The sequence below is a fragment of the Artemia franciscana genome, chromosome 5, assembly GCF_032884065.1.
Source record: "Artemia franciscana chromosome 5, ASM3288406v1, whole genome shotgun sequence".
NCBI lineage: Eukaryota > Metazoa > Arthropoda > Branchiopoda > Anostraca > Artemiidae > Artemia > Artemia franciscana.
The window spans coordinates 13,565,044-13,592,555 of record NC_088867.1 but is presented as its reverse complement, the minus strand read 5'-3'; the positions used below and the strand labels follow the sequence as shown (position 1 = coordinate 13,592,555).

The following is a 27,512-nucleotide window of genomic DNA, read 5'->3' as shown; positions in this document are numbered from 1 at the left end:
ACAGCTTCACAGTTATGCCGCATATTTTCAAAAACTGTTTCAAATAAACGGGATTGTGTAATTTCTCGAAATTTTTTATTATTCTGAAAAGTTAGATTTTTAATGAAAAATAAGTTTGTTTGAGTTCTTCTTGCGAATTAAATTTGTAAAGTAAAATGTATTGATTTAGTGACCGGGTTCATGAGAGCTTTAGAAGTCAATTTTTATTTTTTGAAGGCTGCTTAAGGTTTTTCTACTCCGAATCCTGTTTTGTTGCGTTGCTGTTTTGTGTTTTTTCTAAAACCTAGTTTTTCAGAGTTGTAAAAATATGGGGAAATTTCAAAAGCTAGTTTACTTAAAGCAATTTTGAAAATATTTTGCATACTCTAAGAAGCAGTAATTTTTGTTTGTTTTTAGTTTCAACTTTGCTTTTCACTTTCATAAGAAAAACTTCTGTTTAAACTAAATCTTAAGTGTCAACACGAGCCCAGAAAATATGATAAACTGATAAGAGAGAGAACTTTGACGCTTTAAAGTTGCTTTAATGTAGATTATAACTTACTAGCCCCATAACGGTGCAACATTATTCAGTAGAACTATAAACATTCAACTAAGTCTTAATTTTAATTAAAATTCTTAAAGGGTAATTTGAATCCAGCGTATATTTTTTGAAACCCAAGTTTATTCTTAAATTAGTTTGTTGGTCATAATAGTTTTATGACCTTGAGACTAGTTTTATCCTTTTGTGAGGAAATAGTCCTATTTTGTTTTTTTATCATTTTATTGAGTTTTACTTGTCATCAATCTTTTCGCATGATATGACATAATTATATATCCTTTTTTTTCTTTGGAATTTTATAAAATAATGGTTTTAAACAATAATTAATGGCTGATTTACGCATTCTGTCAGTTTAATTTAAATACTTCAGCTAGTTTTTACGTCAGCAAGTATATTGTTGTTTTTAATTTTGTTTATGTTTTTGTCCTGTTTTTGTTTTTGGGACCCGAAATACGAGTTTGGCTCTTTGGGACTTGTGATATCGTTTTTTTGAAATAAATATCTTATTTATTAATCTAATGTGTAAAACATAAGCTAGTTTAAAACAGTAGCTAATATTTTTATCCCGGTGTTGAAAATCAACTTTATGAAGTGCTAGGTGACAGGAAATTGATTTGTTCTTTTTTTGCCAGTGACGAATTTTTATTATTTAGGGATGCAGATTCATTTCTGGAAAGGAAATATTTCTGTTTCTTAGTCCAGAAAGCTTGTTCGTCTTTGTGGTCTACTTCAAATTTAATTAGTTGTTCATTTTACAAATGTATACTATTATAATGAACTAAAACTTTTAGAAGTTTAGCGTTGATTTTTATAAGCATTAATTCTGTCTTTGTCATGTTTTAACAAAAGAAACATATGCCTAATACCAAAGTGTTCCCCCTATAAAATCCCCCTTTGTTTGGGGTTTGTCACGTTCGACCAATGGATCATATTCGTTCGTATCACTTGATTTTTCTGTGCCTTATGTAATCACTAGATTGTTTAGGTGTCACTTCAGACAATAGTCACTGAATCCCTGTGATATACAATTATATACACTGTATTGGAGTACGGTCCATGGTGCAGCGATTAGTCCAAGTATGCAAAAGTGCCGTCTATCTGGTTTTTGGTGTATTTTGTACACTTTAATGTTGAATTTCCAGATTTTCTATAAACCTGAAAGAAAAAATTTGTTTTTTCCTCTTTTAAGTTTCTTATACTCCTCCCATAAGCTCTTGAATATTTTGAGTAATAAGTATAAAACTCCTTTTCAAAGTGGACAAAGGTGCTGAAAATATTTTTTTTCTCTCAAGAATCCAAATATAAGTGAAACGAGGGACACAAAAAATTGGGCTGTACATACCATAGATGTCAAATTGAGCTAAGTCTTAAATGCATAAATAAAAAGAGTCTGAATTGAGAAAAACGACTTAAAAGGATCAAGATATGTAAAGCCAAATCTGTTTTGCGCCGCTCGTTTTCACATATATTCATAGATTCTCGACATATTTTTTTTTTACTTTTTAGTGTAGGCCTATTTTAAAAATGAGTGTAAAAATTGCTGTCATCTAAGATGCGAACACAAGTTACCACTTCCACAGGTAAGTATTCTAACCACTGCGCGATCAAGTCTGCTATGATCAAGTATACTTTTTGTTGTGCCCAATTTATGGTTTATTATCAGTCTGATACTTCGTCTAAATCTAGCAGGAAAACGCGTCTAGTCATTTGTTTTAAAGCTCCTCCCACTTTTTTTTCAGGCTTTCAACCTTCTGGTGTCTTTAATTTCAATCAGCGGACGAGTTATGAAAAATATTAAAGGTTTTTTGGGGGAGGAGTATGCAAGAGGCGGGAATTTCGGTGTTGTGTTATTCCGCTAACATCAAAAACACATATACTGATAAAATTTGGAAGCTATTGAACGTTTCGAAGTGTTTAAAAATGCCTCACAAATTGAACAAATTTTAATGACAGAAGTATTAAAAAAAATTCTGTGACTTGAGGAAAATAAGGTAAAAACGAAGACATTATTTGGTATATTTACATACGCCGTGTTGGACTATAGTCATGGTGTGATAATTGAAATATATTTGCCATTTGGCTGGTTTTTGGTGTATTTTGTACACTTTAATCCTGAATTTCATGAGTGTCTTGATATTTGAGCGGTAAAACTTCATATAATTTTCTCCATATATATTAAAAAATGAAAATAATTATATGAATATATAATTATATATGAAAAAAATTCATATATATTGAAAATAAAATATATATTTTCGTCATATAAATTTTCTTAATATTAACTTCATATAAGTTCATATAATTTATCTCTACTCTTTCCATAAGCCCAATCTTTTAGAAAAAAAGACGTTGTTTGAAATGTTTATTGGCTATGAGTTTTTCTGTCTTTTTTAGAATACCAGGTCAGCTGAGTGATCGAAGGACAATGCTTGGAGAGTTGAACTGGATCTTTACTGCTATTACGGACACAGTTGCATGGAACTCTCTACCTCAAGGTATATTCCACTTAGACACTAATCTTTGTCTAATGATTTTAGGCTAAGGTTTGTCTAAAAACGAAAAATAAAATAAAATTAGGATCCTACATTCTTTAGAAACACCCAAATCCCAGTTTTTGCTTATACTGTGATCTAAAATATCTGAATTTATTTGTGCTCTAGCTACTAAAGCTGCAGATTTGTGGTTGTGGTAGAAATCTGGTTTTACAAGTTTTTTTGAAACAATTATATTATCGTAAAAAAAAATGTGTAATTGAAAGTATGAGCATAAGTCATTTCTTTTTATAAATTCTATATATATATATATATATATATATATATATATATGTGTGTGTGTGTATAACTAAATAAACCCTTTTTTTCTCGAACTTGGAAAAAATAGAATTTTCTGACCATGTAAAATAAATTAAATTAAAGAAAATAATGGTCAACACCTGATTGACAACACTGGCTAAGATCTTCTGAATTGTAAACGACAAGAGCTCCTGTGAATTCTTTTGAGAAAAGAAAGGAAAAGAACCGGAGAAAGACAAAACAAAAATGGAACGAATGTAAAGAAATTCGTATATCATTAAAATTTCAGAGGTCACTGAGTATCATTTGCACCAATGACAGCGAAAAATTATTGTCTTCTTATGTTAGTAAATCAAGTGTTTACTTTTTTTATTAGAACTACTAATACCTTAATGTATCGGAAACCCAGCCAGATCTACGCGATTGTGCCTTATTTTATTGTTCCCAACTTTTATTGCAAAACCGTTTAAAATGGGCTTTCCACGTATTTACCGGGCTTCCAAATACTAATCCGTAATTAAACGTAATATTGAATTACTTTCAAACAGAACTAAGAAAAAATGCAGCTACGTATTTTACCAAATCATGGGCTTATTCAGGCACGTACGCAGGAATTTTTTTCGGGGGGGGGGGCAAAACCTTCGAAACAGCAGATATAAAGTAGCACTTTTTTATTTAGTAACTAAATAAATGCAAAAAGCACGTGTATCAGAAAATACAGATTAACTTTAATCTGTAGAATTGTAGCGGATGTGGGGAAGAAGACTGAAGCCTCAAAAGTACGTTTTAGGCTCAGGTTACGTTCATAGCGATTTATAACCAGTGATTAATGCATTATATCCTACTGAAAGGAAAATTAACAGTGCAATATGTGTGCTGTGGGGGGTAGTTCTTCTATTGCGGAAACGTCGATTTTAATGAAAACTGATAGTTTCCAAAAATTGATGCATTAAAACTGTACTTTATCCTGAAAAGGGGGGATGAACGCCCTAATATCAAGGATAATTCTATTTTGGTGTGGAAAGCAAACTCTCTTTACAAAAAAAAGTACAATTGCTAATTACTTCAAAGAGGGTAAAAAGTTAGACAGAAAATGGGTTAATAATTGGGCAATGACTAGACCGGATAATTGTATGCTGTAAAATCCCGAAGGCCCCCCCTGCGTACGTGCCAGGGCTATTTGTATTAATCTCAAAGTACCTATGTCTCAACTTACCTGAATCGTAATAGTACCCATTTGGTTATTGGTCGCTTCTCTCCATGTGCTCTCTATATCTCAGAGTATCGTATCCACATATATCATTAATCAAATACCATTTGAACCATGTAAAATCAATTTAAATGAAAGCAAATATGTTTATAGAGGTATTGAAGTAAGAAGTTTCTCCTTTGAAGTTTCCTTGAAATCATTTGTAATTATATCTATTTATGAGATTAGATCTAATGCTAATAAACGTTATTAAAAGTTCTTTGGTTTTCTCTGAAATATCAAATATAAGTAAAAGAAAACTTCTAATTATGGAAGACAGTGTGGATATTTGGTTTTCATTATTGCTAATTATTTTCTTAATGTTGAATAAAAAATGTATTTTTATCCTTAATGTTTTTAATATGGAAATTCACGGGGGTAATTACTTATGAATAAATTAATCAGCCAGATATATTTAATGAAATTTAACATGCTATTGTCAAAAAGATCGCTCCTATTACGTTTTCTACTGCTGTCATAATCTCGTCACAGCACCAACCTACTCAAGATCTAGACACTAGCAAACATTACGTGTCAATCCCATGCTGATTTGAGCTTTAGCTTTAGTCCCCTTCCGCTTGGAACTGACACCTCGTTGGCAAACTGTTCTAATTATGGAAGACAATGTGGATATTTGTTTTCATTATTTCTAATTATTTTCTTAATGTTGACAAAAAAATGTAGTTGTATCTTTAATGTTGTTAGTATGAAAATTCAAAGGGGTAATTACTTATAAACAAATTAATCAGCCAGATATATTGAATGAAATTTAACTTACTATTGTCAAAAAGATTGTTCCCATTAAATTTTCTACTGCTGCCATAAACTCAGCACAGCACCAACCTACTCAAGATCTAGACACTGGTAAACACTATGGCTCAACCCCATCCTGATATAAGCTTTTGCTTTAGTCCCTTTCCTCTTGGAACTGCCACCTTGTTGGCAAACTGTATTATATTTGGTTTGCATCTTACTGTTTTATTTAATATGTTGACTTGTTTGATATAGCATGATCCCTGCTTTCGTGTGCGTATTTATATTTTTGTAAATATGCACAAGGAAATATATTTTTTACCGGTAAAACTAAATTATCAAAGTTAGAATCTTGAGGAACAAAATAGCCTAATGATTAACTATTTGCGTGATGAAGAGCTGATCTCTGAGCAGGAGAGAGTCCCGGTGATAAATAATCGATCCTTCCAGTAGCCTGCAAACAAAAAGGGAAGGTATTTTTACTGGAAACAAAAGGAAGATATTTCTATTGGAGGAGTGGGCCCGCAAACCCTACAAATCCCTTTAATGAAACGATTCTTACTTCATAATATGCAGAATAACTGTAGCTAACACATTTTACATGCAGACCCTCTATAATTTATTCCCCCCCTAACTTGCAAATATATAGCCCAAATTATATATTTTCTCTCTTGTTTCCACCCGTGTACCTGTAAATTAAATCAGCGAACCAAAAACTGGAAAAACAAGTTACGGATGGCAGAATAAATTGAAAATATGTAATCTAGGCTGTATATTCACACATTAGAGGGGGAGGGGGTAAAGTATAGCGGGTCTGCATGCAAATTGTCTTAGCTACAATTATTCTGCATGCTATGAAGTAAGAATTGTTTCACCAGGATCATCCTAACTTCACTTCTTAGGTGCGGTGGCTGTATTTCATCTATATATGTATATTTGAACCTAAAGCTGACCCTTTTTCAATCTAACCTTTCACCCTTCCCCTCCCGATGGGGGAAAGTTGACCATTTGCAGGCACAACCTTCATTAGCGTACTCTTGGCCGCTAAAGGCAGAAAAAAAAACATTCGTTTGATATATTTGAGAGAAAATGAATAGTGTCAGCAATTTAATTTTTGGTTCTAACATACTTTTCAATAGTAAGATCTTCAGGGGATTGTTAATATATCACCCGTTGATATACTGTATTGATCGGGTGGATTGATCATAAAAACTCTACTCCTCATTACTCTTTTGTTAAATACATGCATCTTTTTACAAAATTTGTATCACACACAGGAAAAAGCTTTCGGCTTTTTTTTTAAACTGGAACCTAGTAAAGAACGAACCACTGTGAATCAGGCAGAGAAGACACTTAAATATGATAAAACATCCCAGAAAGCAACTTTTCAAAAGATACGTGCGTTGCATCATTTTGTTTAAAAAAATATATATATTGTCGAAGACTGTTTTTCGTTTTTATATTATCTTTTCTTACTTGCAAAAGGCACAAGGTAGGGTAATTTTTCTTTAAAATGGGCCCTTAATCATCGCTCTGTGAATTTCTATGCCCCACTAGCAGCTACAGGAAAAAAAGGGAGAACAAAAAGGAGACACGTCACTGCTTCCCATGTGGAAAAGTGATTTTCCTTGTTGCCCAAGGTGTGGTGCGGTAATTCCCTTAAATCGGGCGTCCGATTAAAAATATTCTAATGGGGATGTTTTGAGTTATATCAGCACCATTTTTGAGGTGTTTTTGGCCATTTTTTGGAAATTCCTATAAATCTGTCTCCGCAATAAGTTTTTGCCGTTAAATTAATCGAAGTAGTAGTTACACTTAATCAGTCATCTTCAAATGAAGATCCCTCGTCACTTGACAGTATTTTTCATAAAGCGTTTTCAAATTTTCGGTTACTATGGTCTAGAGTTCGCTCTTTACTAGGTTGTAGCTACTACTGCAACCATAATGTCGAAGGGACATTTTTTACCTCCTACTTAGCCAAAGGATAAGTGGACGGGTTTTTATCATCTATTACAAATAACAGAATACCAAGATGATTTTGTCACTTTATGAGGCACCCAAGTGCATATCTGACTCACCAGTTGCTCAAATTCAAGCATCTCTTACACTAAAAGAGCCAAACTAGATAATTGCACTCTATGGCTAAAGATAAAAAGACCTCGGTCCTCTTGGAAGATTTTTGATGACTGGAACTGGGGACAAAGGAGGAATTCAAGTTATACATCTCACTCAGGAAAGACGAAGAAAGTGGAAGAATATGGCCCAGAAAATTCTTGTTTTAAGTTTGGCTGAACAGCCTGTGTTTCTTCTCAAGTACAAGTAATTAAGTGGGTAACCAAGACTGAACAAAAGGAGAGGGTGATTTAAACCAGTAGCATACATACAGTTGAATTGCTTGTGTTTTTTAAAGAAACCTAGAAATATAAATATAGGTTATTCTAAAAGTATGTGAAGTAGCTAAAGGAGAATTAAACAAACATGAAAAAGTGGTCATTTCTCAGCTATAGCAATTTAAAATCTTGTGTGTTTCACAACATGAATTTCAGAGGAGAGAGGGAAAATTGAAAACATATTTTTTATTATTTTGAAACATATTTTTAGAAGTAGTAGGTTTGAGTTCAAAAGTAGAAAAAAAACGTTTGGGAAAAACAACGTTTTGAAAAGTAGTAGTAGCAGTTTTCAGGTTTCTTGAGAAAGGTTGTTTCAGGCACCCAAGATACGAAAAAAACAAAACAAGTTTGGTATCAGAAACTCGAATTAAAAATTGTTTTTGCAAGGGGGAAAAGACGACCTAACATATTAAGGAAAAGGGGAAGCTTGTAATTACTTTTGAACAAAATAAAATAGGAGAAGTAGTATTGATCGAATCGATATAGCGCGCTTTGTTTGAGGCTGGAGATTCAAATTGAACTTTATAAAACAGTCACTTGGTGACATTTGAGTTGCTACAACCACCTTATGAGATATCCTCCCCATAAAATCTCCATGGATGTGCTAATATTGTATCACCAATGGGCCTAGAGAAATCATTAGATACATTTTCCAAAATCACTAGAGTATTGTAGCGAAAAGCAACCAAACCTGAGAACTATAAAAAAGCATCTGGATTTGAATTGTTGTTTACATACTGCAAGCCTGTAATGGAACTCGACTGGGAAAACTTTTTTTTGAAGTGCTTTCGAATTTAATCTTATTTTACTTCGAAAATAAAATGCATACTGAAGAGCGAGAATTTCAAAAAATAGTCTTAACACCTGATAATCCAATACAATACAAATAATTCCTGCATAGAGATCACCAAATAGAACACAAATAGAATGCAAAAGCAAGAATTTCAAGAAATCGTCTTAACAGTCAACAAAGAATTCCCATATAAAAATCCATCCTGAATAAAATATCGAATTTGAGTGAAAAAGAAATCACTGAAACTAGTGATAAATCAGCTATATATAGATATGTCTCTATCATGATAAAATAAACATATTCGGTTCAGAGATTTGATCTTTCTAGATGTTTTCCAACGGTTGTTTCGTCAAGATCTCCTAGTAGCTAGTTTATTTAGAAATTTTCTGTTGGCTGAGAGAATAATGAGATGCTATGATTGTACTCCAGTTTCATCCCCTAAGCTACCGCCCACTCATCAGGTAACAAAATATTTTTTGTAATATATGTCGTTTCAGTTGTTACCCTTTTCTCAATATTTTCTGGTCTTAATAGTGAATTATGGTTCTGTTTAGATAGGAAATAGGGTTTCCAAGGTGACGTTTTTATGTTTAGAAAACTGATTAATCATTCCTTTGTTCTGTGGAAGGACCATTGCCCAAATGAAAGAAATTTGCTAAATTTTGAATATATTATAAAACAAGCTATTTTTTCAACCTAATTCTAGATCATCCCCATCCTCTCGACAAAACTCTTTGAAACAGCTAAAATATTGCGGCAAACCTTGCTTACCCTAAAAATTATATTTGTTTCTATTTGTTGCAGTTCAGATTTTTTTTTGTTGAAATAATATTTAATAGGTTTAAATGATTATTTTAAGTATTTGGGATATTTCAATGATATTTTTTTGCTTATAAAGGTAAGGAATCGTCTCGCAGTTCTACATGAGAACCTTTGCCAAAAGAAAAAAACGATAAATTTTGTAAAAGGAACAAAACTTGGAAAACTTTCTGCGAAAGTGACCCGCTGTGTCTCTCTCTTTCTCTCTATACCCCTCGCTGTCTCTCGCTCTTTCTCTCTCTACCCCTCTCTGTCTTTCGCTCTTTCTCTCTCTGTCCCTCGCCTCTTTTTCCTTTTAATTGATCTATTTCTCTTCGTCTGATCAGTAGCTACTTTCTCAAATTTTCAAATTTTTTTCAATCTTTTACGCCTATTGTGCTTGATGCTTAGATGTTTTTCCTCCTTTGATGTAAAATATTCGAATCTTGGCTCTCCATTTCCCCACCTTGAAATCATGAAATCAAAGAGAGTGCTTCCATTCATATAAAATTTCAAAGCAGACTTAGATTAGAATTGAAGCTTAGAAAGACATGGAAATTCACTGATTAAATTTTGAAACGCTAAAATATTGCTGAAATTATTCCATCGCAGTAAAAACACTTTTGTAATTCGTTTGTGCTGCACCTCACTATACTTAAGGAAAAATAAATTACTAATTTTTTCAACTTATGTTTTACTTATTTTGAAGTAGCTTTTTGCTTTTTTTAATTTTAAACTTTAACTTTTTTAACCTTTTCTTTTTTACTTTTAACTTTTTTTTCAAATACCAAAAACAAGAAGAACAATAGGGAATTTTTTTGAAGACAGTGGGAAACAAATTAGAATGAATATTTCGGCCCTATGTCCAATGGCCGTCCTCAGCAATACAAATAAGAAAAAACAACTTACGAGAGGATAAAATCAATAAAACTAAAATGAAAAATTCTTCAAAACAGTCCCAGCATCCTTACCTCAGCAAAGTTCAACCAGGACTGAAAAATAAATTGTTATGAAACGAGGCAATTCAATGAAATGAAAGAAAATGATTTAGAAACAGGTTTTTAATGCCAGCCTAGTTTTTTTCGCTGCTGGTCTTATAGATCTGTTTGTGACAGGTTCTGTGTTAATATCTATTGGTTTTTTAAAATATTTTGTAAGGTCATTTTAAATTAAATTTGTGTATAAAGCATTCAGTGAATATTCTCCTAAATCCCTATTTAAGGAAATCATTGCTAATAATGGCGGATTCTTCGAAAAGTATTTTGTGGCTAGGATTTTCGAAAACATGGCTACTTAAAGCAGAATCAAAAGAAACAGAAGTAATATTATTAGAATTCATAGCTTTGGTGATATCATCTTTATGTTGTTGTAGGCGTTTCTCGAAATTCAGGTGGGTTCTCCCTACATATAATTTGCCACAGTCGCATGGTATTTGATAGACACCTCTTTGGCGAGTAACTGGAGTCTTATCTTTACCAGAATTTAGGAGATTTATGATTTTCAAATTATTGGTAAATACAACATATAGATTAGTTTGTGTGCATACTTTTTTAAGATTTCTAGTGATTTTTGGGATATATGGGAGGTAAATTATGTTTTGGGGCTTATTGGGATTTTCAAATGGTAAATTATCGTTGATTTTATGGGAGTGTGTTTTCACTCTACGCTTAATTGTATTATTAATAAATAAAAGAGGATACCCATTTCCAAAAAGTATGTCCCTGATAAAAGCTAGTTCAGCTGTGATGTAGTAATCAGAACAAATATTCGGGGCACGATCTACGAGAGATATTACGACACCTCTTTTAACTTGTGGGGGGGGGTGATTCAAAATGTAAATACCTATTGTTTTGTGTTGGTTTTCTGTAAATAGTAAAATTGAGTTCATCTAAGTTACGAATAATTAGAACATCTAGGAATGAGATTTTATTTGCAGTTTCATTTCTCAGGTAAACTGTAAATTCCTATCTTATGTGTTATGGTGATATAAAAAACCCCTAAGTTCATTTTCCCCATAGTTCCAAAGTGAAATTATCACTTTGAAATCTTCAAAAAACACTAGAAATCTTAAAAAAGTAAAAAAGATGATATCACCAAAGCTCTGAATTCTAATAATATTACTTCTGTTTCTTTTGATTCTGCTTTAAGTAGCCATGTTTTCGAAAATCCTAGCCACAAAATACTTTTTGAAGAATCCGCCATTATTAGCAATGATCTAGGCATAAAGCAAGTAGTTCGAGAAGCAATTGAAATCAGACTTAAGATTAATAATAATATTTCCTTAAATAGGGATTTAGGAGAATATTCACTGAATGCTTTATACACAAATTTAATTAAAAATGACCTTACAAAATATCTTAAAAGACCAATAGATATTAACACAGAACCTGTCACAAATAGACCTATAAGATCAGCAGCGAAAAAAGCTAGGCTGGCATTAAAAACCTGTTTTTAAATCATTTTCTTTCATTTCATTGAATTGCCTCGTTTCATAACAATTTATTTTTCAGTCCTGGTTGAACTTTGCCGATTTAAGGATGCTGGGACTGTTTGAAAAATTTTTCATTTTAGTTTTATTGGTTTTATCCTCTCGTAAGTTGTTTTTTCTTATTTGTATTGCTGAGGACGGCCCTTGGACATAGGGCCGAAATATTCATACTAATTTGTTTCCCACTGTCTTAAAAAAATTCCCTATTGTTCTTCTTCTTTTTGGTATTTGTGATGGAAAGGCAGTGTAGTCTTTGTCGTTAATAACTTTTTATTTTTCTTATTTGTGATTAGTAATTAGCAATTTTATTTTGTAATTTATAACCAGACACACACATTAAAGTGGACAGTGCTTTATACTAGAATAACACTGCTGCGGTTAAGGCAATGAGGAAATGAGGTTAGTAGCTGGTTTAGTATTGAATGAGGATTTGAGCAGGGCTGTGCTCTATCTCCCTTTATATGGATCATTTTGATCGACTTTGTCTTAAGGAGCACAGGAAAGGCAATGGGAGACCTCGGAATCAAATGGGGAGGAAAAACTCTCCCGGACTTGGATTATGCTGATGATTTAAGCTAGATGAAAGTTTGAGCAAAATGAATGAATTTTTAGAGGTTTTGCGAGTTCAGGGTTCTAAAATAGGTTTGAAAATAATGTTAAGAAGACTAAGTTGCTAAGGCTAGGAATAAGTGAAGAGGAAAAGGTGAAGTTGGGTAAGAAAAAAATCCATCAGGGGGGCAGCTTCACTTACCTTGGTAGTATCAAACAGTTCGTGGTAACGAACTGTAGTAAGGAGCGACCCGGCCCAATAGTAAACAAAACTCTAAAAAGTGGAATTTTGACACTAATAGATGCATCAAAAGAATTGGATTTTCATGCTGATTTTAAATATATAAGTTTCATCAATTAGTCATCCTCATCAAAAGTTACGATCTTAACTGAGAAAATTTGCCTTATTTTGGAAAATAGGGGGAAACACCCCTTAAAAGTCATACGATCTTGATGAAAATCACACCATCGCATTCAGCGTAGCAGAGAACCCTGCCGTAGAAAATCCTATCTACAAAAATGTGGAACTTAGTATTTTTTTTTTTGCCAGAAGACCGATCAGGGGTGCGTGTTTATTTTTTTTTATTTTTTTTTCCAGGGACGATCGTATCGACCAAGTGGTCCTAGAATGTCGCAAGAAGGCTCATTCTAACGAAAATTAAAAGTTCTAGTGCCCCTTTTAAGTGACCAAAAGAATTGGAGGGCATCTACGCCCCCTCCCACGCTCATTTTTTCCCCAAAGTCAATGGATCAAAATTTTGAGATAACCATTTTGTTCAGCATAGTCGAAAAACATAATAATTATGTCTTTAGGGCTGACTTACTCCCCCATAGTCCCCGGGGGAGGGGCTGCAAATTACAAACTTTGACCAGCGTTTACATACAGTAATGGTTATTTGGAAGTGTACAGACCTTTTCAAGGGGATGTTTTTGGTTTTGGAAGGGTGAGGGGAGGGGCTACGTGGGAGGATCTTCCCTTGGAGTAATTTGCCATGGGAGAAGAGAAATTCCATGAAGGGGGTACAGGATTTTCTAGTATTATTTTAAAAAAAACAATGACAAAATAAATGTGAAAATGTTTTTTCCACTGAAAGTAAGGACCAGTATTAATTAAAACGAACAGAGATTATTACGCATATTGGGGGTTCATCTCTATCTAAATACCTCGCCCTTTACGCTAAAGTATTTTTAGTAATTTCAACTATTTATTCTACAGCCTTTGTGATTCAGGGGTCAATCTTAAAGAACTGTGATAAAATTAAAGCTTTAGTGTAAATAGCGAGGTATTAAGGAGGGGGAAAACCCCCTCATATACATAATAAAAATATACGAATATAGAAGTTCGTTACGTATGTTAATTTGTAAGTTACGTATATTTTTTACTAATAAAAACGTTCGTTAAAAATTAAAAATTCCAGTTGCCTTCTTAAGTAACCGAAAAATTGGAGGGCAACTAGGCCTCCTCTCCCACCCTTTTTCTCAAAATCGTGTGATCAAAACTAAGAGATAGCCATTTAGCAAAAAGAAAAGAAAAAAAATTAATACGCAAATTTCGTTTTAATTATTCATTTGTGGAGAGCTAAAATCAAACATGCATTAATTCAAAAATGTTCAGAAATTAAATAAAAAAATACAAGTTTTTTAAATGAAAGTAAGGAGCTACATTAAAACTTAAAACGAACAAAAAGTACTCCGTGTATGAAAGGGGCTGTTCCTTCCTCAACGTTCCGCTCTTTACGCTAAACTTATTTACTGTTTTATAAAGTAGAATTGAGAGAAAGAATCAAGCTTTAGCGTAAAGAGCGGGGCGTTGAGGAAGGAGCAGCCCCTTTCATACACGGAGTAATTTCTGTTCATTTTAAGTTTTAATGTCGCTCCTTACTTTCAGTTAAAAAAACTTGTTTTTTTATTTAATTATTATTAAAGACCTTGGGAGCAGTGAAGACGTTAAAAATAGGATAGCCAAGGCTGAGGGAGGTTTTTCATGGTTAAAAAATGTTTGGAAGAATAGGAAGATAGGTCCGCGAACCAACATTAAATTGTTTAAAGGTACAGTGATGACAGTGGTCAAATATGACTCTGAAGCACGGGCGCTCCGAAAAGCGGATGAAGATTTACTTCAGCCAACCGTCTAGGGCTAGACGGAAAGCATGTCGTCCTCGTCTGGGGTGAAAGGATGCCCTAAAGAAATATTTAATGGAAATGGGAACTTCTTGGGAGGGTGTAAGGAGGGGGACTCTGAACAGATTGGAATGGAAGAGGAGCGTGAGTTGCTGTGATGGCCTCAGGCGGCTTGGTGCTGTGGTGAGTTGTTAGTAGTAGTAGTAGTAATTTGTAATTACACTTTTTACGCTTGCAAGCCTCTCCCCTATATTTGTAAGTTTGCAATAACTTTTTGTAATTACAACAATAATTTTGTAACTACATTTAAGAAAAATAAATTACTTATTTTTATGGCACTTGGTATTTACCAAGTGACATATAGCGATCACAAATTCTGTCGTGTCTATCCCGGTTCTGCTAGTTTGGGAACTTCCAGATAAGTTAGGACGATTAAATTTGGCATGCATATCAGGGGCCAAACCAGATTGTATTAGAAATAGTCGTTTCTTCGATTCGATCATCTTTGGGGATTGGGGGGACAGTTGATTCGGAAAAATTAGAAAAAATGAGGTATTTTGAACTTACGAACGGGTGATCGGATCTTAATGAAATTCGATATTTAGAAGGATATCATGTCTCAGAGCTCTTATTTTAAATTCCGATCGGATCTGGTAACATTAAAGGGAGTTGGAGGGGAAACCTGAAATCTTGGAAAACGTTTAGAGTGTAGAGATCGGGATGACACTTTGTTGGAAGAATAAGCACATGTCCTAGATACGTTACTGACATAACCGGGCCGGATCCGCTCTCTTTGGGGGAGTTGGGGGGATTTACTAGTTTGGACACTTCCAGATAAGCTAGGACGACGAAGGTTGGCAGGCGTATCAGGGACCAGACTAGATTAAAATAGAAATAGTCTCTTCCTCGATTCGACCATCTGTGGGGGGGGGGGGAGCGAACAAGATAGTTGAGAAGAATTTTATTGGTCAATAAAACAAGTGATTGTTCTTCTTAAGTATGGCTTGTGGTCTAGGGGTATGATTCTCGCTTAGGGTACGAGAGCTCTCAGGAATCTCGGACCATCCCAGTTTTTGCACGAAGATCTGAAACTAGATACGTTATCAATATAACGATCGCTGGAAGTTGGCAGGCGTATCAGGGAACCAACAGGTTAAATTAGAAATAGTCGCTTCCTCGATTTGACAGTCTGGGGGGAGTGGAAGGACGGTTAATTCGGAAAAATTAGAAAAAATGTGGTATTTTTAACTTACGAACGGGTTATCGGATCTAGATGGAATTTGATATTTAGAAGGACCTTGTGTTTCAGAGTTCTTATTTTAAATCCCGACCGAATTCGGTGACATCGGGGGAGTTTGAATGGGAAACCGGAAATCTTGGAAAACGCCTTGAGTGGAGAGATCGTAATGAAACTTAGTGGGAAGAAGCTCTTGGCTCTTGACCTTGTCACAAGTTCCATATGAGCTCTTGGCTCTTGTTTAATTTTTGTTTTACTTATTTTTAAGTAGCTTTTTACTTTTTTTCTACTTTAAACGTTAAAGTTTTTTAACTTTACTTTTTTTACTTTTAACTTTTTATTTTTTTAGTTATTTATTAGTAACTTATTTTTTAATTCTGTTTCTAAAAAAAAATATTTAAGACAAAATTAAATAATATGAAATTGTTGAGGTGTAGAAAATAGTAGAAAAATATGAGTCGATTTCCTGGGTTAGATTTGAAGACCAAATGGATGGGTGAAGTCCTCGCGTCTTTATTTAGTGCGGACAGGAAGACGGCCTTGAAACCATCATCTGCTGCGTCTCTTGGTCCAGCCACTATCGCCGTAGACCAGATGACTCTTTTGCCATAAGGTTATCATCCTGCAAACGATCGCCGGGCTCAAGAAAAAGCCACGGAGGGCAAACGAAATCCTGACTAAACATCTTAACAACAAAATTCTCCCCTATTGTTGGGTTCTGACTTTCCTAACAGATGACAGGTTCCCTTCCGGCTCAGGCCCGTTGACCTGTTAGTGCACCTATTGGATCAGTATTTTCAGCCAATTTTTTGGCGACAGGTGCTAGTTTGACAGTTTTTGCTTGCCAGGTAAATTTGTAGAATAAAAACTTTTATCTTACCCTTATTTAATAATTCTGTACCAAACAAATGGATTTGAAAAAAAAAAAACGAACGGAACTGGCAAAAAGCCAACAACCTTGGAGACTAACTTGCAAGGGTCATCTTGCAAGGTCTTTCAAGGGAAATCGGACACGGGTGTCAAGGGAGATATGGCTCCAGACAATTATTTATTTGCAGCTTTGACTTCTGGGATAAATGTTTGGATGACACAAATTTTTTGAAGGACAAAAAGTTTTGTCCTTCAGACAGCTTTATGGTTGCTTGATATTAGAAGAATGAAACAACTATATTACAAGAGGGGACAGTTTGTCATTTGAAAAGTTGAAAAGTTAAATAATTGAATAAGCAAGAAAATATTTGGGCAGTTCATTGAAAATAAAAATGAAGATAACCTTGCATAAAATTAGAAAATTAGGTGGCCACTTTGTATTGGTTTTCAAGGTAGTTATTGAAGACTTGAAAGTAGCTAATATCTGAAACGGGTGTAAACACAAATAATTAATGTGATGCTAAACAACAAGTCAAATTATATCTTATTGCAGCGACTACAAGCAGTCCATGTATATTATTCTAACAGTTCAATGTATAATTCAGGTGTTTTTTTTTTATGTTTTCTAGTTTTTGGTGGTGTTGTTTGTCTTTTTTGGTTGATAACATTTTTTAAAACAGTCAGTTAAAAAATCAAATTCCACTGCTTTAAATCGTCCATAGTTAAGTTATTGTTGAAATTCCATCCTGAATCTTAAACTTCCAATTTTAGTATTTCTCACTATATTCAGGATCATTGTTTACTTCCTCTTCTTTTCCATAAACGGTTCATTCAACTACTCTACCTCTCCACGAAACGACCGAAATCCTTCTTTTTTTGTAATCAAACAGAGAAACAGAGAGCTTTTTTGTGAAAACCTTGCGACTCCGTAGCTTTTCGTTCTTATTACTGATTTAAAATTCCTCACAGAAACCAATCAGTTTTTAAAACGTGGAGCTGTTGACTGTCTTCTCTGGAATACAATCGTGGAAAACTTTCATTCACTTATGAAAATACGTCATTGACTTTTACCACATAATTGTATGAAATTAATCTGTCTTTTTCTCTATGGCAATATCTTACTTGATTTTATCCTCATTATTCTATTCACTGCTATCATTTCAATGCAACACCTGTTTGCTCTTTAGTCCGTATTGCGGAACTTGTTTGGTCAAAGAAGCTTTACTAGGATACTCAATAAAATCACCTCGACAACCAGCAATTTCACCCTCAGCGGCTCCATTCACATCATTCCTCAGGTCATTCCTAGCCAAATTGTATCTCTCTTCAGGATCTGCTGTTTGCAATTGTTTTCCCCTGGCGTAAACAGAGATAAATTTGCTGGGAAAATAAGGATTACAGAATTGGCTTTCGTCTTTTAATGAGTCACTGTAGGGACAATGAAAGACTAATACAAAAACGGAAGTAAGGAAAGAGAGAGAGAGAAGACAGAGCAAAGAGCTTAATTTTGTTCTTAAATAGGAGCACAGGCTTTTTCGCTCTTTTTATTGAGGGATAGAGTACTCATTCTCTACTTGACAAATATGTGTGGAACTATGTTTTTCCCTTCTTTTGGTTAAAGGCGTGTTACTTAAAAAACGAGAGCCGTCTTCAGCTAAATATAATGCACAAAAAAATGTTGAAAAAAAATCAAATTAACCCCGTCTTCTTAAATCGCTTATTAATCTCTTGTCCTTCGCATGATGGAAAGGAAGAGTGGTCCTTACCGTAGTTTATTATGTCTTCGTGTCCATATCCCCCCCTAAAATCTAGTAATTTTGAAGTTTTGTTTTTTCAAAAACAAACTTTAAAGGAGTGGGGTTTTCCAAAAAATAAATAAGAATATTTTTTAGCCACTACTTACAAGTATGCATGTAAAGCACTATGTAAATAAAGGAAATCTGCTTGAAGTCAAATAGTATTCGTCTTACATATAAGGTAATTCTTTTAGTAAGTGAGAACCACGTTTTTTTTATCCTAATTAGCTGTTGAATACATGAATATTGGAGAAGAAAAGGAGAAGGGGCGTCATGCTCAATTATTTTTCAATGAGATAGAAAACAGTCTATTATCCGAAAGATCCAAATAGTTTTATTTCCAACAGGTGTACTTTTGATAGTGGGCCCGTGAACCGGTAAGCATTTCTTCAGCTCAGGGCTTGCATCGGCGATTTTCACCATGGTTAGCGCATGTTAATGATTAGGCTGATAGGTCTTATCGCGATTGCTGGGATCAGCGCTACTCCTACTGCATTCTACCGAGTTGACTGCCTCTCTGGCGAAATGTCAGAAGCCTTGGCAATTTTAACACTGCTGAAACCCGAAACAAACATTAGTCGATCTTAGTCCCATGTTGGACAGCATGGTCTAAGTCGTCTGTTGATCTCTTTTCCGCTGGACGCCTGACGAACTGCCAAATTGGCTGCCTAGCATACACTACTAACAAGAACAGGGATGTGCAGGTTGCAAACAACTGACGATCTACCAAATCTGCTTGCCCTGCAATAATACTAACAAGAACAGAGATTCGCCAAGTATTATATTTCAGATCCAACCGGATAATCCCAGTATAATTAGACTACCTTGATTCGAATCTGACACGTATCTGGCATGTCAGCAACAGTGACAACCGCAGAATGTTCGTAAGGCATTTGAGCTACTAGTTGGTCGTTCCGGGTCACATTATGCTACACTTTGATAGAGCAACCGAGCTTCTCCACAAATTAATATTGATTTGTTGGGTTGCGATTATTAGTGTTTCTGTGAATGATTGTCAGGACAACAGGACAGAGGGTGTAGCTTGAGGCATTGATGGCCCTATTGGCATATCTTGAGACTGAACAGAGGTATCTTGCTTCTCGAGTAGAAAGCTAAACAACTTCACATATTCATTTAAACAGGTGCTACCATAATAACGCGATCGTTTGAGATGGTCAGAACTTCTTTAAGATCAAAGATTACGAAGAGGGTCAACTCCCGCTTACTCGCCACAAGGTCACCTAATGGTTCAAGGAAGTCACCCATAAAAGTTGAAGTTAGATGAACTCCCCTTTGCCCCCCCCCGTGAATCTTAACTTGAAGCATATTTGCAAATAGCGATTTCCTTTTCAGTGTGTCCTTTCTGAGGAAATTCGGATCGTTTTATTCATATTGTCTGCGTCATTTCCAGCATTCCGAACGAAAAAGTTCGGAAAAGGACAGGCCATAACCGAGATCATTATTATCATCAATCCATATTCCAGAACGTAGAGTTCACTAACAGTATCGGGAGAGCAATCAGTTCAAAAGTTATTTCACTTGAAAATTATCCAAAGTAGTTTGGCGACTCCAGTATAGTCTCTCAATATTTCGCAACAGCTGATCGGGCTTGGTTATTCACTGGCCAAATGCCCAATCAAGTCTGGATCTTCGAGGCAATAACCTGTTTATATCCTTTCAAACTTCATTCTTTTGATATTTCATTTATGAATTTCAATTTCAATTTTTATAGATGCAATTTTTTTAGTTATATTTTGGCCCGGGCATATATTTTAAACGAGAATGACCTTTCTAAAGATTGAGTATGATGCCCTTTTCCTTCATCTTCTCTTATTTTGTTTAATATTTTCGTGTCCGCTTGTACATACAACAAATTATTAAAAAGCGAAGCAGGCTTTATCTATTCTCGCTTTCTGAAAAAGATTATCTTTGTTTTTCCAGGGAGTAATTTTTTTTTCGGCTATTATTTTCCCTTAGTTTGTATGTATATTTGCGAAGAAGGTGAACTAGGGTCATCATTGACCCAGGACCGATCGGAAACCAATCGGAGAAAAATGTCCCCTTTTTGAGCTTCACTTTTGGGAGGCCCGTGCCCAAACTAAAATTATTTTTGTGCGTTAGGGTCTTGGCCCAGGGACTTACAGGATAAAACTCAGCCGGCTCAGAAAGAAGTTATATTTTTAAAATCTTATAATTTTTTTATTTTTTTTTTCTCATTTTCCTTCCGCATTCGGGTTCCATTAGCCTGAGGACTTGAAGACAAAAGCTTCGAGTCAATCATATGAAAAAGTTTTTTGGTTCTTTTTTAATTATTTTCTATATTTTTTTCGGGGGGGGGGGGTGCCCCCAAGCAATTTATTTCACATTGATCTCCTCTTTTCCTAAAGGCTTACGGCTGTTATTTTCAATCTGATTAGGGATAAAAAGTCTTAGGGCTGATTCAGGGCCCATTAGCCTTTTAACCCAGCAAAATATGTGTAGATGATAGTGTAGAGCTAATCGGACTCCCAATGTCAAAATATACCGCCCTCTTTTCACTGTAAAACCTATCTATGAATAATTAGCAATTGGCATAGTATACGACCCTTGCCCCTGGGACTGGGGATTCATGTTATGTCTGAACACTCCCAAGAAGTAAAGTTAGGTTAATTTTAATGAAATATAAAAAAAACATGATGATAAAATAATAATTTTATGGAAACAAAATTATGGAAACCCACCCTAACCTTACCTACCCCCCCCCCTAATGTGCAAATATATACCCCAAATTATACAAGTTCAGTGCATTCTGTTTAAGCCCAATGCATTGTATCATTCGTCACTTGTTTTCACAGCTATGAAACCGGTTTTCTGAGATGTAATCTAAGCGTAGTTCTTGAATGTGTTTCCGATAACCGACAAGTACCTAATTTTGAACCGAATGAGTCCCCTCTGAAGTTTATACAATCACCCCTTCCATACGAACTGGTCGGGGGAAAAGTAACACATGGTAGGTACATGGCTCTTTACTTAGGCAACGCTAGGACGTTAACTCTAATTATTTAGATAGACTTTGTCCTAAGAAGCAGAGCAAATGGTACAGGAGAACATGGTATTAATTGCGGAGGTACCTAGACAAAGGTTTTGTAGATAGCTTGAGTGCCCTAGGTGAAAGTGTTAGCGAAATTGATCGGTCGGTCGCTTCTCCTGGTTTGTTCGTGGCTACTGTGGGATTCTATTTTTTTTTCTTTTTTTCTTATATTCTATGGATTCAAACCACAGATTTGAGAGGCAAAAACGCTAAATAATACCTTTGTACCCTGTTTCCTTTAACTTTTATGGACCAAACAGAATGCAATGAAAGCGCGAGAAAACAGTTTTTTCATATAACTCGTTCGAGTTGCATTTTTAGGGGAAAACATTTAATAAATTAACCAATAGGAAAGCAAGTCATATAAGCTATTAGTAACGAGTTTTTTTTTATTTAATTTTTTTGACATTTCTTAATTTCCTATTTTATTGACATTTCTTTTGTCAGTAAAACGACAAGTAAAAATTAAATTTTTAGTCAAATTTTTCTTTTGTTTGTTGCCATCAGATCTGGAAGCTGTTTAAATATTAGACTGCAGCAGGGGCGTAGCTCTAGCATTTTTATTAGGGAGGGAAGGGCTCCACATCTGGAGAATCAAGGGGCATGGGCTATATAATGATTTTCCTCCAAATTATTTGGGGGGCAACTGTCCCGCACGACACCCCCAAACGACGCAATTGAACTGCAGAAATAAAAAAAAAATCCTAATCACTCCCAAAGCCAGTTATTTATTCGTCGATTGTTCTATTTTTATCATTCCGTCTGTGAAATGGTATATCTCTTCAAGATCCTTGTTCTTAACTGTTTTCCCTTGATAGAAACAAAGATAAATTTGCCGAGTTCCTGTAAATGACACAGGAATACCGTAAATACAGCTGTCCATTGGGGTGCCATTTGGACAAAAAAAGAAGTAAAGATAGCAATTGTATAGGAAAAGAAATATATTAATCTGGAAGCTTAAACTATTTAAATGTACGCGATGAATTTTTTTTTTAAAAAAAAGGTGGGAGATGTTTCGATTGAAATTCTTAGACCGTCTCTCTCCCTCAATAACATTTGGAAACTTTTTTTTTGTTAATTTTTTTTCTCTATTAATGATTGGGTTCCTTATATTAGGACCGCCCCTACATGCTTATGCTTAGAGAGTTTTGTTTTGTCTTGCTTGTTTTACTTAGTGGTTTTCAACTAACTAAGTGGTTTTAAAATGTAAGAAGCCTTCGTAAGCTCTAAACTTGTGATCAAGTGTCTAAGCTGTATGTATGTTATCATTGGCTCAAAGAAAAGCCCGAAAAGCTGGCCTAAAAATTCCTTGTCTTCTTAATTTAGATTTTTCTTAAGTAATTAAATAAAAAAAACTAGTTTTTTAACTGAAAGTAAGGAGCAACATTAAAACTTAAAACGAACAGAAATTACTCCGTATATGAAATGGGTTTTCCCCTTCTCAACGCCTCGCTCTTTACGCTAAAGTTTTTAATTATTTTAAAAATTGGAATCGTGGCAAAGAGTCAAACTTTAGCGTAAAGAGCAAGGGATTGCGGAGGGGAAAACCCATTTCATATACGGAGTAATTTCTGTTCGTTTTAAGTTTTAATGTTGCTCCTTACTTTCAGTTAAAAAAACTAGTTTTTTTTTATTTAATTTCTGAACGTTTTTGAATTAATGCATGTTTGATTTTGACTCTCCGCACATAAATTATTAAAATGAAATTTGCATACTAATTCTTTTTTTGGCTAAATGGCTTTCTTTTAATTTTGATCAGACGATTTTGAGAAATAAGGGGTGGGGAAGGAGGCGTAGTTGCCCTCCAATTTTTTGGTTACTTAAAAAGGCATCTAGAACTTTTAATTTTTAACGAACGTTTTTATTAGTAAAAAATATACGTAACTTCAGAATTAATTTACGTAACAAACTTTTATATTCTTTATTTTTACTAGCTGTTGGGGTGGCGCTTTGCGCCACCCCAACACCTAGTTGGTGGGGGCGCTTCGCGCACCCCCCCAAGCCCCCCCGCGCGCGTAAGTCGTTACGCGCCATATTAGTTACGCGCCATTGTAGTTGTGTCCCTATGTCCCACCTGTGAATATAGATAGATATATATATATATATATATATATATATATATATATATATATATATATATGTTTTTAACTACGTAAAACTTGCGAATATACAACATTCTTTGCTGTCCCATTGTCTGTGCATATAAATAGATTTTCAGGTTTACCGACTCTTGAACATGCAACATATAATGGTCCATGGGAAAACAATCCGTATTCAGATCTATACCTCATGATTCTAATGATTGCCCTTGAGCTTTGTTGATGGTGATTGCTAATCTACCATTCCCTGAGTCGCCATCGTCATTTATATATCCCCCTGTGCACCCCGGCGTCCCCTTTGTAGTTATGTCCCTGTGTCCCGGTCGTCATTTATATTCCCTGTGTCCCGGTCGTCATTTGTGTCCCGGTTTTCCAGTCTGTGATTTCTCTTTGAGTGTCCCGGGCGTCATTTATATTCCTTGTGTCCCGGTGTCCCGGTCGTCATTTATATCCCCCTGTGCCCCCCGGCGTCCCCATTGTAGTTGTGTCCCTGTGTCCCGGTCGTCATTTATATTCCCTGTGTCCCGGTCGTCATTTGTATCCCGGTGTCCCGGTCTGTATATACATTCGTTTTTTAGTTTTGTTTTTCTCCTTTATTTTTTTCCTTTTTTCTTTTTTTTTCTTTTTTAGTTTATTTAGATTTTTAGATTTTTTAGTTTTTTTATTAGTCTTTAGTTTTTTTTGTAGTTTTTACCATTTTTTTAGTTTTTTTAGTTTTTTTTTTTACTTATGTCCTGGTCGTCATTTATACTCCCTGTGTCCCGGTCGTCATTTGTGTCTCGGTGCTTTGTTGATTGCTAATTTATATTATATTTATATTTTTTATATTTATTAATATTTTTTTAGTTTTCTTTTTCTCTTATTTTTCAGTTTTTTCTTTTTTTTTAGTTTTTTCTTTTTTTGTTTTTAGTTTTTTTTTTGTTTTTTACCTTTTTTTAGTTTTTTTAGTTTTTTTAGTTTTTTAGCTTTTTTAGTTTTTTTATTAGTTTTTAGTTTTTTTTTTAGTTTTTGCCTTTTTTTAGTTTTTTCAGTTTTTTTTTAGTTTTTAGTTTTTTACCTTTTTTTAGTTTTTTTTTAGTTTTTTAGCTTTTTTAGTTTTTTTTCTTTTTAGTTTTTTTTGTAGTTTTTACCTTTTTTAGTTTTTTTTCTTCTTTTGTATTAGTGTGAAATAATTCAGACGTCATATGCGGACAAACACGACGTCACTCGACAGACAGACAGTTTTTTTAGTTTTTTTAGTTTTTTTTTTTACTTATGTCCTGGTCGTCATTTATACTCCCTGTGTCCCGGTCGTCATTTGTGTCTCGGTGCTTTGTTGATTGCTAATTTATATTATATTTATATTTATATTTTTTATATTTATTAATATTTTTTTAGTTTTCTTTTTCTCTTATTTTTCAGTTTTTTCCTTTTTTTTAGTTTTTTCTTTTTTAGTTTTTAGTTTTTTTTTGTTTTTTACCTTTTTTAGTTTTTTTAGTTTTTTTAGTTTTTTAGCTTTTTTAGTTTTTTTATTAGTTTTTAGTTTTTTTTTTAGTTTTTGCCTTTTTTTAGTTTTTTCAGTTTTTTTTTTAGTTTTTAGTTTTTTACCTTTTTTTAGTTTTTTTTTAGTTTTTTAGCTTTTTTAGTTTTTTTTCTTTTTAGTTTTTTTTGTAGTTTTTACCTTTTTTAGTTTTTTTTCTTCTTTTGTATTAGTGTGAAATAATTCAGACGTCATATGCGGACAAACACGACGTCACTCGACAGACAGACAGACAGACATAACCCACAAACAACTTATTTTTATATATATTTATTCATATTTTTTTAGTTTTCTTTTTCTCTTTTATTTTTCAGTTTTTTCCTTTTTTTTAGTTTTTTTCTTTTTTAGTTTTTAGTTTTTTTTAGTTTTTTACCTTTTTTAGATTTTTACCTTTTTTTAGTTTTTTTTTAGTTTTTTAGCTTTTTTAGTTTTTTTTTTCTTTTTAGTTTTTTTTGTAGTTTTTACCTTTTTTAGTTTTTTTCTTCTTTTGTATTAGTGTGAAATAATTCAGACGTCATATGCGGGCAAACATGACGTCACCTGATCCACAGATCCACACACAGACAACTTATTTTTATATATATATAGATTATGTATATGAGGGGGTTTGTCCCCTCGTTAATACCTCGCTCTTTATACTAAATCTTAAGTTTTGTCCCAATTCTTTAAGAATGGCCCCTGAATCAGAAAGGCCGTAAAATAAGTACTTGAAATTACTAAAAATTCTTTAGCATAAAGAGCGATGTATTTATCTCCTCCTAAATACCTCGCTCTTTATGCTAAAGTATTTTTAGAACCCCTCATATGCTTAATAATCTCTGTTCGTTTTAAGTTTTAATGCTACTTCTTACTTTCAATTGAAAAAACTTTGTCATGTTTATTTTTTCATTGTTTTTTTTTTTAGTAATGCTAGAGAATCCTGCGCCCTTTTCATTGAGTTTCTCTTCCCCCATGACATATTCCTCCAAGGAAAGATTCTCCCACACAACCCCCTCCCCTCAACCCTACCCCCCAAACCAAAAGAATCCCCCTGAAAACGTCTGTACACTTCCCAATAACCATTACTGTATGTAAACACTGGTCAAAGTTTGTAACTTGCAGCCCCTCCCCCAGGGACTCTAGGGGAGTAAGTCATCTCCAAAGACATAGTTATTATTGTTTTCGACTATGCGGAAAAAAATGGCTATCTCAGAATTTTGATCCATTGATTTTGGGAAAAAATGAACGTGGGAGGGGGCCTCGATGCCCTCCATTTTTTTGGTCACTTAAAAAGGGCACTAGAACTTTTCATTTCCATTAGAATGAGCCCTCTTGTGACATTCTAGGACCATTTGGTCGATACGATGACCCCTGGAAAAAAAAAACAACAACAAAAAACAAAGAAATAAACACGCACCCGTGATCTGTCTTCTGGCAAAAAAACGAAATTCCACATTTTTGTAGATAGGAGCTTGAAATTTTTGCTATAGAGTTCTCTCATACGCTGAATAAGATGGTGTGATTTTCGTTAAGATTCTATGGCTTTTAGGGGGTGTTTCCCCCTATTTTCCAAAATAAGGTAAATTTTCTCAGGCTCGTAACTTTTGATTACAAAGACTAAATTTGATGAAACTTATATATTTAAAATCAGCATGAAAATTTGATTTTTTTATGTATCAAAATTCCGATTTTTAGAGTTTCGTTTACTATTGAGCCGGGTCACTCCTTACTACAGTTCGTCACCACGAACTATTTGAAAATTGATAGTTTTAGTGAGTGTTCGGGTGCTTAGTGTAATTAATAGCAATTTTTGCGACTGTTTCAGTGAGGGTATTTATCTCGAGTGTTCCAGTGTAGACTGACATTTTTTTCTTAACAGTTTTAGTGAGTGTATTTAGCTGAAATGTTCTATTTTAGTGAGTGACAGTTTAAGTAAGTGTTTTTCTTGAGTATTTTAGTGTAGAGAGTGAGGGATTTTTTACAGTTGTAGTGGGTGTGTTTAGCTCTGTTTTAGTGCTAGGAGTGACAGTTTTTTTTTTGCAGTTTCAGCAAGTATATATAGCACATTTCGCTTCATTTTGACTTCAATTGAGTGATTTTGCTTCAGAACGAGAGAGAGAGTGACAGGGGCTGAGTAATTTTTTTTTAGCTGTCATGTAAGTTGTTAAAAATCCAAAAAAATTGAGCCCCCAGAAAATTTTTAGTACTTTCGAAGTCCAGCCAGTACCAAAGCATCAAACCCATCCTCCTTCATCCTGTGTGGTAGCTTCATGCATATGTTATTGAGGCCACAGTTGAGGTCCTTATAAGCTTGACTGAACCGTGCACTTAGCTGTCAACCGTAGCTTAGTGCAAAGTAGAGGCCAAAAACTGCAAGATTTGATGACAAATCGGTGCTACGGGCAATATTTTATAAACAGAACATCCAGAGAGATCAGGTTCCTGTTTTACCACAGTAAAAAAATATTTTA

General features: G+C 34.2%; 1 protein-coding gene across 2 annotated transcripts in view; it reads left to right on the top strand.

Moving 5' to 3' along the window:
- Positions 1 to 27,512, top strand: part of LOC136026998 (regulatory-associated protein of mTOR-like) — a 272,404-nt gene that overhangs the window by 111,864 nt on the left and 133,028 nt on the right. For both annotated transcript variants that reach the window (XM_065703879.1, XM_065703880.1), the window contains 2 exons: positions 2,933 to 3,033; positions 8,843 to 8,976. In XM_065703879.1, coding sequence (XP_065559951.1) covers positions 2,933 to 3,033; positions 8,843 to 8,976 — 235 coding nt within the window. The remainder of the gene's footprint in view (positions 1 to 2,932; positions 3,034 to 8,842; positions 8,977 to 27,512) is intronic.